Genomic DNA, 15,530 nt, shown 5'->3' with positions numbered 1-15,530 from the left:
CACTGAAACTTGATATAATTTGATTCCACTCAACATACGTTTTCAACACCTGCAGCATTATCTTAGCAACACTTCCACTGAGACATTATAAAAATTTATTAGAAACATCAAAACAGAGACTACTCTCTTCAGTACCTCCATCACATGTACACATTTTACTAGGCTGAGAGTTAGATCAGAGAATTCTCTGTTAGAATTTCTCAATCTGTCCTTGTGTAGAATATCCACAGATAATATACTACCATCCTTCCCAAGAAACAGAATAATGTCAATTTCTATGTAGTCACTGCCGAGATATAAGAAGAAAAGACTTATTTGCCATGGTAGATTCTCCACCCACTCTCCCACCCTGCCCCAACATGACACAAGATAGTGAAAAAAAGCTTGTTTTCTACTGCAGTTTCTGAAGTATAAAAGAGAGAAGGTTTAGCGTAACTGTGAATCCATCACTCATCCATCAGTCTAAATTTGGGGCAGTCTGACTGGATATCTACCACTTCTGGGCTACAAAGAGCAAACCAGCAAAGAGATGTAGACAATTTGCAAAGGGCTCAAAAATAACAACACTTCATTGCAGACAGCACAAAAATGTACATATGGGTACTTGCACATCAGCCTTCCTTTTCCCCAGTCTCTACCTCTTAAAGTCTTTATTTTCCTGTCCACGGAGAATGAATCAGAACACAGTAAAGCACAGCTATACGGCATAAGTATGATCTATGAGATAATGAATGTTCAGAAAAATTAAAAAAAGTTGAGCAGAGATGGGGGTTTTTGAGCCCTTGGGAAAGAAAAACAAGAAAGAAGTCATCATACCCCAAACACATTAACAATATACAAGGAGTAAATGCTACAAAGTGATATTCCATAAAAGAAACTTACCATTTCCTATCATAACTGAAAGGATTCTTCAGGAAAATGCTACAGTTACCTTTCATTTCATCTGTCATCTGTGTCTAGGACATCGCAGAGTTTTATATGTCATTATTTTTATACAATGCAAATTTCACCCAGATATAAAAGAACATTGATAGTCTCTTACAGTAACAGTTGGTCTATCAAAATTTAACAAAAGTTTTGTAGCTGATTGTTCTATCACTGAATTCCTCCTGTATTTTATTTTACTTGAAGTCTAAATAACATTTTTACAGAACTGTGCCCTGAGAAAAACCCTATCACAGTCTTTTGTGCTAGACTAACCACTGTTATCTAGATCTTCCAAAAGTGCATTAGAAAATGAGATTACAAAGTACCATGGATCTGTTTCTCCTGTTTTGCAGGGAAAGAAAAACATACATATATGTTTACAAATATGTTTTATGTAAGAGCAAGTATGTTAGGAATAAAATTATGGGTTAGTATTTGCAAACAAGTTTTATGATAATCCCTCCTTTCTCCAAGAGGTTGGTTCATTCAGTCTTAATTACTGGAGGACATGTCTACTCTCTTGAAAAGTAGTCTCTGAGAAAGACTTTGCTTGAGGACAGAAATGTAATCTCTGAAGAGTATGGTGATGCTCCAGAGCCTGCTGGCATGGTACAACTGAAAAACGGCCCTAAAAATTTCACACTCAGGCTGATAAAACTAAGAGTTTTCTCCAAAACACTTTATCAATTGGAGGGCAGAGCTCAGCAACTGCCAGTGAGCTCCACTGCATCCAGATAGTCCTGAAAGAATTTAGTTTTAAGGGCTATTTCACCCTTGAAAATTAAAATCAATCATCTTGATAGTTTTTTAAAAAGAGTTACCATTGGCTCAGAAAAACAGCAGTAGTTTTTTGCTACAGGCATAGAAATTCCCTAACCACGGGAACTAGCTAAAATTCAAAATGTCTTTTTCTTCCCATATTTATTTTTTGTCAAGTGGGACAAATGAGTAATTCTTGTTTGTTATACAGTTGTGTATCTGAGTCCTCCAAACAAGGCATAATGAAAGGACTAGTACTTAGGAAGGAAATAAAAGAGACCAGTTATATTCAAACTATGCAGCATATCACTGTTGAATGAATATTCAGCTCATTCTTTCTAAAGCTTTTATTCAATATTTATTTAGGCAAAGCTCCCACTGATTTCCCTGTGAGCTTTAGTTATAAAGAATAAAGACAACGAGATTCACTACTATTTTTAATTAAAACAAAAACAAACAAACACCCTCCCACCCCCGCCAAAAAAAAACAAAATAAAAACCCAGTTACTAAAGATTGCTTATTCTTCTAGAAAAAGAAGGGTAAGTAAATCTCACCATGATTAAAAAACTATTGCAAACTAGATTGCTGCTTAGCAGATAGGCATCCTGTCACCAACTGGAAATTACAGTGAGAGCCATAGTTTGCTGGCCTGAAGCTTAAAAAAGCTTCCTGATCTGAGTAACAGTCAGTCTATAGTCATCACTAGATGCTGGATGGTAGAAAGGCTTTAAGTAACCATGAAATTACCAGGATACTTGTATTTGTTTTATGAAAAGAAATGCTGTAGGGTTCTAGTATTTTTTTTTCATAATAGAGTCTTTCACTCTATGCTTTCTTTAGAAGAAAAAAAAAAACAAAAAACCCCTACAGTTTTTCACAAGACTGGGGTTAAAATGGAGCTTTAATCATGGTCTATCAAAGGGGTGGAAAGATCAGACTGTCTCAGGTGGATAGAAAAGTCAGCTTCAGCTTATTTAATTTAATGAGATTTCCCTTTACCAGAACACTGTGTATGGTCACAATATCTCTTTATTTCACACTTTCAGGAATGAAAGACAGTCTCACTAGTAGGATATTTCCAGCTCTCCACTAAGTCCCTCTATTTTGTCTAGGACTAGCTTTAACCCCCGGACAACCAAGGAGAACCCGTGTTAGCAAACACAGAAGAGGGAGACTCAGGGAATCTTAACAGCAAATATGAATGAGTCACCAGGTATAGCTGGTGATTATTGTACAAGATAATCAATACAGCTTGGTACACTTTTTTCTAACACTTATTTTCAGTAGGATATTTTGATGGAACTGGAACCCATTTCATGTAGATGTCTACGAAGTGTACAGATGACCTAGTTACTTAGACTCAGTCATAGTCAGTAGTGAGACAAATGGCATCTTTATACTGCAAATCGCCTTTGCATATGACTTCTTCCTTCCATCTTCGTCATGACTTCTTCATATCATATACAATTTTTTCTTTCATATGACGAAAAAGGAACTTAGCTAGCTGAGATGCAAATATCGAAGTTTCAGATTTTTAATTTCAGCCAGATAAATCCCAATTTTCCTGTCTCTGCAGAAGACAGAAGCTAGTCATGTATCTCAACAGTAAGTCATATTTGCAAATAAATGAAACAATGAAAATCTCCCTTCTCCTGCTCCTCTATAATTTTATTTCTAATTCCAGATGTCTTTCAGCTTCAAATTGGTATTTTCTTATTAGCACTCCATAGCAGTAAACATCATCTGACCTCTACCATAATTAGTAATCCTGAAGAAAACTACTTTACCCCTCCCCTCAAAATTTTCAGATAATTATAGAATAACCATGTTGAGCATATCCAGTCTAATATAACTTGGGACACAGCAGAATGCTGCAGGTGAATTAAACCAGTGTTTCGGGCTCCCTGCATGCAACTCGGATTGTCTAGAGCATCACTCTTATAGTGCATGTTCCCCTCAAAAGGTTTTATTCTTGTTGTCTTGTTCAGAAACTCTGCTCCAGGCCTTCTTTAATTACAATGTATTCTGTTTTCTCTCCTGGTGAGGTTTGTTAGGTTATATAGCACCTGAGTAATAATATTTTTGTATCCTGTTTAACCAATATTTTATGAGACTTTTCTTTTGTTCTTTAGAGTTTTCTTTAAAGGTATTCTTTCACAATAACTGAACAGGTCAAGCAAATACAGATGGGGATTTCTTGCAACAAGTATTAAACATAATCAGAAAAAATAATTTATAAAATCTTATTTTTAGAAACAACTAAGGCTTTGAAAAACACTTTCTACTTAGATTTAGAAGTGAACAGAGATACACCTGAAAAAGTGCAAGATCTTCTTCAGCTATTGGCTGAAAAAAGAATGATATTAAGTAATAAAAATAAATTCAATTATTCCAACATGCTGTTTCTAATCTACTTTTCCCTCAAGACCCTAAAATATGTAAATATTTTAATTGCTAAAATAATTTTATAGAAATAAACAGGCTCTCTAACAGCAAGGAACAAGGAATAACTTATTATTGAGCACAACTACATAATAATATCTACTTAATAAAAAGTTATTAGACCTGCTACCCAGCTGGATAGATTTTCTAACCATATTTTTTCTCTATCCTTTGAGATTTAAAACCCTTGAGGCAGTTTTCTTCGCTTGTTTATTAAGTGAGTACGATATTTAAATAATAATTCTGTTGTTCCTAGTTTTAATCTACTTAAAATGAAGTTTCCAGGATTTCAATCACTTTTCAAATTATTGCACTGAAAATTCTCATTAAGTAGATTACAGACAGCATAGTTTTTACCTCCAAGTCCACACAATGTTTTGTTTACTAAAAAATAGTGTACCAATTTGTAGTAAACACTTAAAACCTTCTTCTGAAAACCAAAGTAGTTGGACACCAACCCTCCACTGTGTTTTACAGGTTTAACTCAAAGTTACTGGCCTAGACTTCAACTGGTAACAGATGACCTACAGAGTATTCTATAGAGTATAACATTAGCCTGTAATGGTACACTCGCAAATATATAAAACATAAACACATGACATATAAGTAAGAATGATAAAATATATAAGATATAAAACATTGCAGAGGTAAAATTTCAGTAAACCACAGTTGGTTAAACCCTACCACTAAAGCTGCATCATTTTTTACAAACAAATGGAGCAAAACATTTTCATCTTGACAGCATGATGTTTCTCATATATGTTTTACGTTATTTCTCACATTAAGAAAGACAGCTCTTGTTATAATGATATTTATCTAATATATACTAGTATACTGAGAAGGACATCTCTTCCTCAATTTTTAATCTAGAAGTCATACATAGGCCCTGACTGCCAAAACAAGTTATAAGTTACAAAGAAATTTTATATTCAAGAACTACCAGATCAATTTACCAAAACAATTAACAGTGCAAAATACAAGCAATTGTACAGAAACTTGTCAAGATCAATGTTACCACTATTGTTTTGGCCTTTCCATCCCTCTTCATAAAACAACTGAAAGCTCTGAGAGAAAAGCAAATTTTAACTTTTCACTGCAGAAACATCTTAAATAAAGATAGTATGTGCTTCTGGAGTCAGTGACAGACATAGACATGATTATTTTAGTACTTGTTATTTCTTTACAATTTTTAAAAAATTGCCTGGAGTGTTCTATGAAGAAAAGCCCTTTGAATTAGTCATGGCACTCACAGCTCCTACCTCTGTTATCACCTTGTTAGTTGAGAGCAACTAACATTAAACATTAAAAGTACTGAGAAGCAGTTCAATTTCAGTGTGATACAGCACACTAAACTCTCAGATCTACAAGATCTACAAGATCTACAGCTCTCAGATCTCAGATCTACAAGAAGCACCAATGCACAGGTTTACCTGGGGGAGAAATAAAAGAAGTGTTTGAAAGATTTAATGTTTCTTGACTATTTGATTGTTCTTTGATTTGCTTGTTTGGAGTGTGGAGTTAGCAGGATTGAGAAGGGATGGGGGGGGGGCATATATGGCCTATTTTTTCTCATCAAAACTTGTTACAAAGTGAGATGGTTGAAGTTCTTTCAGAAGATGAATCAGTAGATGTTGGGGTCCCTCCCCTGCCATGTAGCCCTGGGAGAGGGGCCCTGAGGGCACAGACACGGGGTTTCCCTGCCCCTGCTCAGCCTCGTTCCCGTTGGTTGGTTTGTGTTCCCTGCGCGGGCAGAAGGACCCTTGGTCCCGTGACTGGAACAGTTCCTCAGCAGAGCTCCGGCCATGCGGCTGGAGAAATAAACATCTCTGAAACAGCTATCAAGAATCTGTCTGTCCATATATATTTCCTTTCCACAGGACTCCTGGTTTGGTATATGCATGTTGCAGGATCCCCACTGCAACAAGTAGACAGAATATTGGCAAATATATTAGATATTGTGCTGGTTTTGGCTGGGGTAGAGTTAATTTTCACCACAATGCCTAGTATGGGTCTGTGTTCTGGATTTGTGCTGAACACAGGGTTGATAACACAGAGATGTTTTTGTTGTTGCTGAGCAGGGCTTGCACAGGGCCAAGGCCTTTTCTGCTTTTCACAGTGCCATGCTGGTGAGGAGACTAGGGGTGCAGGGGAGGTTGGGAGGAGACACAGCCAGGACAGGTGACCCCAACTGAACAAAGGGATATGCCAGACCATATGCAATCATGCTCAGCATATAAATAAACTGGGTGAAGGTGGAGGAAGGGGGGGACATTTGGAGTGATGGCATTTGTCTTCCCAAGTCACTGTTACGTGTGATGGGGCCCTGCTCTCCTGGAGATGGCTGAACACCTGCGTGCCCACGGGAAGTGGTGAAAGCATTCCTTGTTTTACTTTGCTATGTATGTGACTTTTGCTTTTTCTATGCACAGAACTACAGAATTCCAGAACATTCTGAGTTGGAAGGGACCTACAAGGACCATCAAGTTCAACTCTTTTCCGTCCACAAGTTTTCTATCTTTTACCTTTCCTCATCTTTACCTGCTGGTAGGGGAATCACAGAGTGGCTGTGTTGGGCATGGTTGCTGGCTGGGGTTAAAACACCACAGTCCTACAAATATATGACAAAATACTGGTTTGTGGATTTTTTCTAAGGTACCAGAGAAATGTCCAGAAAGAAAATTAAACTTGAGCTTTGTACTCACATACAATGACAGAAGCACATTTTATTTTGCGAGACTTTGGCACACCATCTTAGTCAAAAGTTGTCTTTCTTGTGGATGAATATAGATGTACGCTTACGTCCTCTTATGTAAGAAAGAAAGCAAGCAGAATGGCCGTGACTGAATATTTATGAAGACAGGAAGAAGTTAATGCTTCCTTTGGAACTCCTGACTGACATCTAATCAAAATACAGTATATCCCAACCTACACAGAAAATGTTATTACTACTACTTATGACATAATAACATAGAACCTAGTGCATTTTCTTCTTCTGGTTGATTCTATCATACTTTGAGAATGTCATTACTTGTCTCTCACTTTCCTCCAATCAAGACTCCTCCAATCATGACCAAGTTTGCTCCATCCATCCTGCTGACTGGGCTCAGGGACAAGTGTATTCATGAGAATTTTAAAGCCTAGAGCAATGGGATGTGAATTGTTTATTATACTCAGTGTAATCAGCCTGAGGCTTTTCCGTGAATTCTAAGCCTTTAAAGTCTGAAAAAAAAATTCCATAGATTTTTCTTCTGATATTAGTTTAGATTTGATGTTGATACAAGTTTTTGATGTTACTGTACAAACAACATGCCAAATATACCAGAGATGTCTATAATGTTTTATTCATGGAAATAATTGCCCAGAGATGGCCTGATCTCTGATGAGGTCTCTATTGCTCTCTCATAGAAGAGATAGATTATAATAAACAGAAAATAAATATTAATGAGACTAAAAGAAAATTAAGGAAGTAACTACTTTCTCCTCCCCTCCAGTTCACATCAACCACAAACTAACAGTAAAAGAATTGTATTTTAAAATAAATTTGTTTTGATAAACAGGACTTTAGTATATTTTTAATGTGATTCCATAAAATTGTCAGTTATTCTACAGAACTGTTTGGTACCAGTGATTAACATCAGAATGATATTAAGTTCAAAATTAACACACAATGTTTTCCTTGTAGCAAGTAATCCCTTCCCTGGGGATAATACTTGTACAATGACTTGCATCTGATGGTATAATCAAGGTATGCATTCACTTAGTCCTCTATTTGAAAACTTCAGCTTCATTAAAAGTCATTTTCTGTCAGCTTTAGAGAGGTTGTCTAATCTAGCATTAACAAGAAATTCCTGATATATAAAATAAAATCAACAGCAATCACAGTATTATTAGAAGTGGTAATAATAACAATAACAATATTTATGCATTTATAGAAATTGTGATCATCATAGTACATATATGAAAATCTGAATTTGTAAAAGCTTCTGTAAAAATGGGGAGCTTTAACACAGAGAAGTAGGTATACAGAAGTGAGAATTTGCATGGAAACTCCCCAATTCCTCTTTATTTCCATTCACTGTAAAAATTACCCTTAATAATTTGAGTCACAGCTGACTTGATGCGTATAAAGGGTTTAATTATGTTTTCTGCAACACTTCAGTTTCAGAGAGTTTAAAAAAAAAACACTGCACCTATTGGGAGTACCAATTTCTGGCAGGTTCTCAAGGGACGATTTAGAAACTTGCTGATTTACAACAGTAGAGACAGTTACCAATAAAATAAAAATGTCTCATAGCTCCAGTGCAAAAAACTTACAGCGGTACTTGCTTTAATGTTTCATTTAAAACTCACACTTGACCTTATACAATCACTTACTAAGCCTGTGCATTTCAAACTTCTTTCAATTACATTGGTGTTGGGGTCCCTCCCCTGCCATGTAGCCCTGGGAGAGGGGCCCTGAGGGACAGACACGGGGTTTCCCTGGCCCCTGCTCAGCCTCGTTCCCCATTGGTTGGTTTGTGCTCCCTGCGCGGGCAGAAGGACCCTCGGGTCCCGTGACTGGAACAGTTCCTGGGCACAGCCCCGGCCATGCGGCTGGAGAAATAAACACCTCTGAAACAGCTATCAAGAATCTGCCTGTCCATATATATTTCCTTTCCACGGGACTCCTGGTTTGATATATGCATGTTGCAGTATCCCCACTGCAACATAATGGTGGGAATTGAGAGCAGAACGATCCCCGATCCCTAAGCGACTGATTTGTGTGAGTAAACCCTGGAAACTTTGGATTCCTCTTCTTGGTTTTGCTTTGCTATTCCATATCTAAACTATGGAGGAACCGTGGGAAGACTCTTGGCTCTCAGAGCCGCATATGGACATTTATCTTAAACTTAAAATGATTCTTGAACAACGATTTGTAAATTTTAGCTTGATTCAAGCTCAAAAAGAACTGAAACACTTCCTAGCATGGTTGTTTAAGAACTTTTTCTATGTTTCTTGGGATTTAATTCTTACCAAGGGCTTTTGGAAAACCGTTTGGACACAGTTAATATTGGAGTCAAAATATATGCCAATAGAAGAATATTTTCGTGACTATTATTTAATTACCGAGACTGTTGAGCAATGTCAGCTGTGTCTTGGCGAAGGGAAGCCTGGCGCAGGGACCGTGCAGCCCAGGCCACGTGCACCGAGCGCTCTGCGAGCAGCAGCGAGGCAGTTCCCGCGCGTGGGCGGAGCCACGCGAGCCGCAGTGTCGGTGGCGGAGCGAGGAGCAGCGGGACCCGGCGGTGCCCGCCCGGTCCGGCGCAGCGTGTGGTGGAGCGAGCCCCGTGAACGCCCGACCGAGAGGGGCGGTGCGCGGGCGGCGGCTGGCGGCGGTGGCGGTGGAACAGAGCCGCGCCCAGCCGAGACGCGCGCTGGAGCAGGGCGCGGGGGAGTCGTTGCTCGGGGGCCCGGCCGAGACGTGGGTGCAGCGCCCGGCATCGGCAGCGAAACTGCGACCAGAGGAGGCGACGCACGGAGAACTGAGCGGCGTGGCCCGGCCCGCGCAGCCCCGAATGCAACCCCGGGAAGAGCGCGCAGGCACCAGCAGCCCCGACAATTCCAACACGGGAGCGACCGAAAGAGAGAGCAAAGACGCAGTGAGACAGAAAACAGCAGCCACTCGGAAAAAGGAAAAGATCATAGTAACTAAGATCTTAGGGATAGTAAAATGGTATAATGTTAAGCAAAATTATGGTTTTATAACAAGGTGTGACAACCAGCAAGACATATTCGTGCATAGAACTGCTATTAAAAAGAATAACCCTGAAAAATGCATCCCAAGCTTGGGAGATGGAGAGGTGGTGCAATTCAAAATTATACAAGGTAGAAAAGGGTTACAAGCATCGCAGGTCACTGGGCCTGATGGTGTTTCTGTAAAAGGCAGTATATATGCAAAAAATCGTAGTCATGTTAGACAATATCTCCATTGTAAGCCCCCCCTACAGTCTCCCTTTCCTAATCCCACCTTTCCCTTTTACCCTATGTCCTATTACCCCCAGTGTATTCCCAATCCGTTTTTTCATCCATGGTTTCCCTCACAAAACCATGCTTTTGCCAATTGTTTCCCCAAAAATCCCTTTCCAATGCCGGGTGGGGGATGAAAAGGGGGAAGGAAGAAGTTAAACCCTCTCCTGCCTCAGTTTCCCCACAAAGCATGCTCAGAGAGTTCTGTCTCCCTTCTGTCAGCCCTAAGATGTTCCACAGAATCTGATTGGACATTTAAAGACTCAGGAGGGTGGCTTGTTTTGTCTTGAAACTGTTCTTGTTATGTTTATCCAGTTGTTTTCATTCTCCTTTTGTTAAAATAAAACGGGTGAGGTGTTGGGGTCCCTCCCCTGCCATGTAGCCCTGGGAGAGGGGCCCTGAGGGCACAGACACGGGATTTCCCTGCCCCTGCTCAGCCTCGTTCCCACTGGTTGGTTTGTGTTCCCTGCGCGGGCAGAAGGACCCTCGGGTCCCGTGACTGTGACAGTTCCTTGGCAGAGCTCCAGCCATGCGGCTGGAGAAATAAACATCTCTGAAACAGCTATCAAGAACCTGCCTGTCCGTATATATTTCCTTTCCACAGGTCTCCTGGTGTGATATATGCGTGTTGCAGTATCCCCACTGCAACACATTGGAAGTGCAATTCTTTGGGAGAAACAAAACAGAGGAAAGCTCTAAGCAGCACTACTACAGAACTTTTTAAAATATTTGAATTTTCAGCAGCAATTATTACTTCTGTTGGTTGGAAGTATCAGTGTTAATTTTCAGGGGAAACAAACAAACTACAAAATAAGATCCTAGAAATAAAATTTCATATTTTAGATGACAGGGTCTGTTAGCTCCAGACAACCTCAGAACTTCAAAATCATTTTACTCAAAAGAGGAATATTGTGATTTCTTTAAGACCAGAAGTAATTTTGAACACATCAATTTTTCATCCAAGAAATTTTCTTTGGACAACTGACTCAGTAATATTACCAATGACACTTCAAGATGAATTTTAAAGGTCTTTACTTTTGTCCTTTCTTACTGGCCGCTGGCCTTAAGGACAAAGCAAAACTTGGGTATTCGGGATCCATTACTACAGAAAGAACCATAAAATTAAAGCAAGAAAAATATATTTATATATAAGAAAAATTAAAAACCCATCCTATTCTCTTTGATGATTGGCAGCCAACTGGAAAATCTAGCCATCAAAATTCATTCAAGAAAACCAAACTTTACTTGGTTTTGTAAATGTGTTTAAATGCATTAACACCAATAGTACAAGCACCTACTGAAAAGGATTTCAATTCCTGGTTAACATCACAAGAAGAAAGGAGTAAAATAAGTTAAAGTAGGTAAATAAAGGCTCCTGCACAGATCTATCATAATCAGTAATCATGAAAAACCCTTTCTCCTAAGGTGATTTTATGAATTGTAACACACTAACAAAAGTCATACCATAATACTTCAGACATAAACTGTCACTTCTAAAACAAAGTCTCCTACAGAAATTTTCACTTCCAAAACAATATATAAAGGGATTTTTTTTTTTCCAGATTAGATATTGAAAATTAACAATATGCATTAGGCTGGCCAAGTTCTCTCTACAGGTTATTGTTTATTGCTTAATTTAAATAATTTAATTTATTCTTCCCACAATAAGTTCCCTTGCTTGTAGCATGGGCAGAGTTCTTGTACTTTCAATTCAGATGAGTGTTTTGACATAGTAGTTAGGACTTACTCCTAAATAAAAATATTTTACAATAATAAATAGTAGCACATATGTGAAAAAATCTGTTCAAGCAATTCAATCATTTGACACTGTAATCTATTTTGCCCTGTTTTTGAGATGTATGTGAGAAAGCCAGTAGTAAATGTATTTCATACTTGATTTGTTTTATCCTTCAGAATCCTGTATTCGAAAGAAGCTTGAGCCTCTTCCTCAAACCTTTCTTCCTAAATTGTAAGAGTGACCTCTAGTGCTTTACTGCTTTGCTGTGTGATGCAAGTCTTTTTGCAATGGTTTTAATATGCCTCCCTGTAAGCAACTGATTTCGTTTTGTGCATAGTGCCAAATGCTATTAATGTGCAATTCAATTATCATGGTCTTGTGAAAATGGATGTATTCATAAACTGTACAATGCAGAATGATGAAGAGAATTAAAGCTGTGACTGGATTGCAGCAGGGTGTTTAACAAGAGGAACTTAGTATTCATGTTTAGGGCTACACTATGCACTTAAGTATCAAATGAGATATCATTACTGAATGACAGCACAAGATCATTTTGGTGCTGCAATGTGAATGTCTGGCTCATGGGAGCATGTTTAGTTTACAAAGTATCCATATGCAAAACCCTAGGCTGTAGATCCATTGAGCACTTCAAACTTCTCTGCCATTGCTTAAATATTTCCAGGGAGCTGTCCCCTGCCACTGGGCTGTAAGGTTATTCCTGAACATTCCTCCTTGCTTTGGCATGCACTTTCTTCCCACAGAAGCATTACTTCTGCCCTTCCCACTCCTGTGATGCACAACCAGTGCCTTAACAAGAAGGGGAGAAAATATGTTCAGTTCAGGTTATGAGCATCTGGCGTTTAGGCTACTGCACTACCACAGAACACAAAATGAAATCCTTCAGCTTGTTGAAGCTGAATCAAATGGAACAAGAATAACTCTCTTCTATTACTGAATTATAAATGCCCTGAAAATTAGTTTCTTAATAAGTTTTTCTTTTTATTTTTTAATTTAAAGATAATCAACCTAACTCTGAAAACAGATTTTCAGATACGTATATATATGTGTGTGCATGTGTTTATATTTATCTCTCTACATACATATATATGATTTGCCTCCTAGAGATCAGATTGTCTTTAAAACTGTAATCACAGTCTTTATTTTGTGATACCACCCTACTAGCTAACTCATTTTTAAAAAAAAACTTTCTATTGGAACTGTTATCATTCTCTTCTGTAGTCATGCATGAACAATACTCCCTAAGCAATCAATGAAGAGACCGTAAAGTCTTGCTATCCACATTTTCCTTGTTACATTTCTACTGCTTTTGAACTGCACTGTGATTGCCATTAAAGTTGAGTGCCAGCTTAATCCAGGATATGCAGATACTAGGCTTTCCAAATTTTCAAATGCTAAAACCCACTACATGATATAAACATTGCACAATAGAAGTCTGCCAGTAATTTCCATGCAAGACACAATTCCTTGGAAAATGCTGCACTTAAAAGGAGAAAACAAAAATGAAAATACAGCTGAACATGCATCCCTTAGCAAAATGCTGCTTTCATATACTCTTATACAGTAAGCTTTATAAACAACATTCTGTACATAGATGGGTGACAAGAATCTATAGAAGGATTTTAGAAAATTTTCAGACTAGCAGCTTGCTGTCACGATTTCAAAGCATAAATATTTGTCTCAAAAATTATATTTATTCTAAAAGCAAATAAAATATCCCAGAAGTTTTCAACACACTCTGGATTGAGTTTTAAATCATATGGAATACTTACATTTATTCCCCACCACTGCCATGTGCCAGTGATGAACAGACAGGAGAAAGAGCAGCTTCAAGAAGATTTCAGTGACAGAATCCATGTTCACATTCATTGAGGCACCCAAAAGAACCAGAGTATTCGGAAACAGCTGCTCTGTACTTCAGTTCTGCTCCTGCCTCTTTCCACTGCCTCTCTCTGCGTCTTCTCGCAGTGCTTCCCAGGGGCCAGACACCTCAGCCAAACGCGCTCCGCATCTCCTGGCACATGCACGCACACCTCCGGATCTGCTTCTCCCTCTCGCAGCAGCAATCCCTGAAGAGCAGGAGCAAGGATCTCCCCCGCCTCCCTCGCCGCCACAGAAGCACTCAAGGCTGCGCTGCCCGGCTCCCTCCGCACCTGCTCCCCGGCAGCGCGCCCGGCGCGGCGCTGGACACCCCTGGCGGCGGCAGGCGGGAACCGCGGGCCCCGCCGGCGACAGACAATGGGCGGTGCGGCCAAGGCGTGAGCGAGCGCCGCCGGCCGCGCTCTGCCCTGCCCTGCCCTGCCCTGCCCGCGCCTCCTGCGCCTGGCGTGGGCACCGCCGGCTCTGCGTGCTGCCCAGCCTTCCACAGCGTGGTATTTCTTCTTCCCTTTTTTTTTTTTTTTTTTTTACTCTCTCAGCTGCAAAAGCCTTGCAAGTTCTGCTCTCATGAAGGAAAGCGTTTTGCCTGTAGTAGAGAAGCTGAAGCTAAGCCGGCGAGTAAAATGAGCAGCCTGCCTGTAGTTGAGAAGTGAGCACTGAACTGAATGATTGACTGCCCCTCAGAAAAAGGCACCACCACTGTCCCTGGAGGGCTTTATCGCTATTAATACTGTCATTAAAGAATTACATTCTCTACTCCTGAGGGTAAACTCCTAAACAGAATATAAACATATCATTGCACCTGGCTTTCCCAAATACCACGTAAAGCATTTTGCTTTCTATACTTTCACAAAGGGCAAGCTCTGTTTAAACTGTCCTATTGCTTGTGCTTGGTAAACAGTTTCATTTGGGAAAGACCTTCAGAGGAATTTTAACTCATTATATTTAAACTATATCCTAAAAGTGTGTGGTTTTGGTTTGGAGTTTGGTTTGAGTTTTTTGTTTGTTGCTTTGTAGTTTTTTTGCAAAAGAGGCTGAATTACTGTATGTTAACTCTAGAGACATTATTTCTGAAGTGTGAGAAATTTAACTGCCTGTTAGCAAACTCATGACATTGAGGGTAAAAGCTGTGTTAAAGGACCACATTGATGGCCCCATCACTGCTGCTTCTGCAGTGCTTACACTGTATGAACTGTTTTGTTTTTGCAGAAATTACTGCGACAATACACAACAAAATGATGTGCCTTGTGAGTGTGAGGTGTATAAAAAGCAGACTTGGCATTTGTATATTCAGGCCAGTGGTCCAAACTTTGTCTTCCTACTTCATGTGAACTATCTAGCAGCTGCTATATACCAAAGGGATCTTCCATCCAAAGTGATACTGGTGTCTGTGGGTTAGACACTAGGCAGAATGTTGCCGAGTGTCCCTCTTGCATGTTGCAGAGACTATAGAATTTTCTGCAAATTGCCATGTAGAACTGTTTGGTTTCAAGAATAACTGTGGGATAGAGATGAAATGTGAATTAAGCTCCCAAAGCTTCTGAACTTTTGTTGCTTATTTAAATCAACTTCTTCAGCCCTCGAAGGATGCTCTTATTCATCTACAGAAGTAAGAGTAAAATGTGTTCTGGTTTCATGCTACCTAAGCTAGACTATGTTAGGTGTTACAATATGTATTTCAGCTCAGCCAAAACAACTAAAAATAAAAAAAATTGAAAGGTGATTAATGCAGGTTTTTGTTACATTCTTTTAAAAATAGCA

The 15,530-nt window shown here is 39.3% G+C and overlaps 1 protein-coding gene across 2 annotated transcripts in view; it reads right to left on the bottom strand.

Moving 5' to 3' along the window:
- The window catches only part of CNTNAP4 (contactin associated protein family member 4), a 219,476-nt gene extending 205,392 nt beyond the window's left edge, over positions 1-14,084 (bottom strand). Inside the window, exon 1 of one of the 2 annotated variants that reach the window (XM_048291917.1) lies at positions 13,664-14,084. In XM_048291917.1, the coding sequence (XP_048147874.1) occupies positions 13,664-13,760 (97 nt within the window). In that variant the 5' untranslated portion in view covers positions 13,761-14,084. The remainder of the gene's footprint in view (positions 1-13,663) is intronic. The other variant, XM_048291919.1, reaches the window with a different exon arrangement.
- Between the last annotated feature and the right edge of the window lie 1,446 nt (positions 14,085-15,530).

Source organism: Corvus hawaiiensis, chromosome Z, assembly GCF_020740725.1.
Source record: "Corvus hawaiiensis isolate bCorHaw1 chromosome Z, bCorHaw1.pri.cur, whole genome shotgun sequence".
NCBI lineage: Eukaryota > Metazoa > Chordata > Aves > Passeriformes > Corvidae > Corvus > Corvus hawaiiensis.
This window is presented reverse-complemented; position numbering and strand designations above follow the sequence as displayed.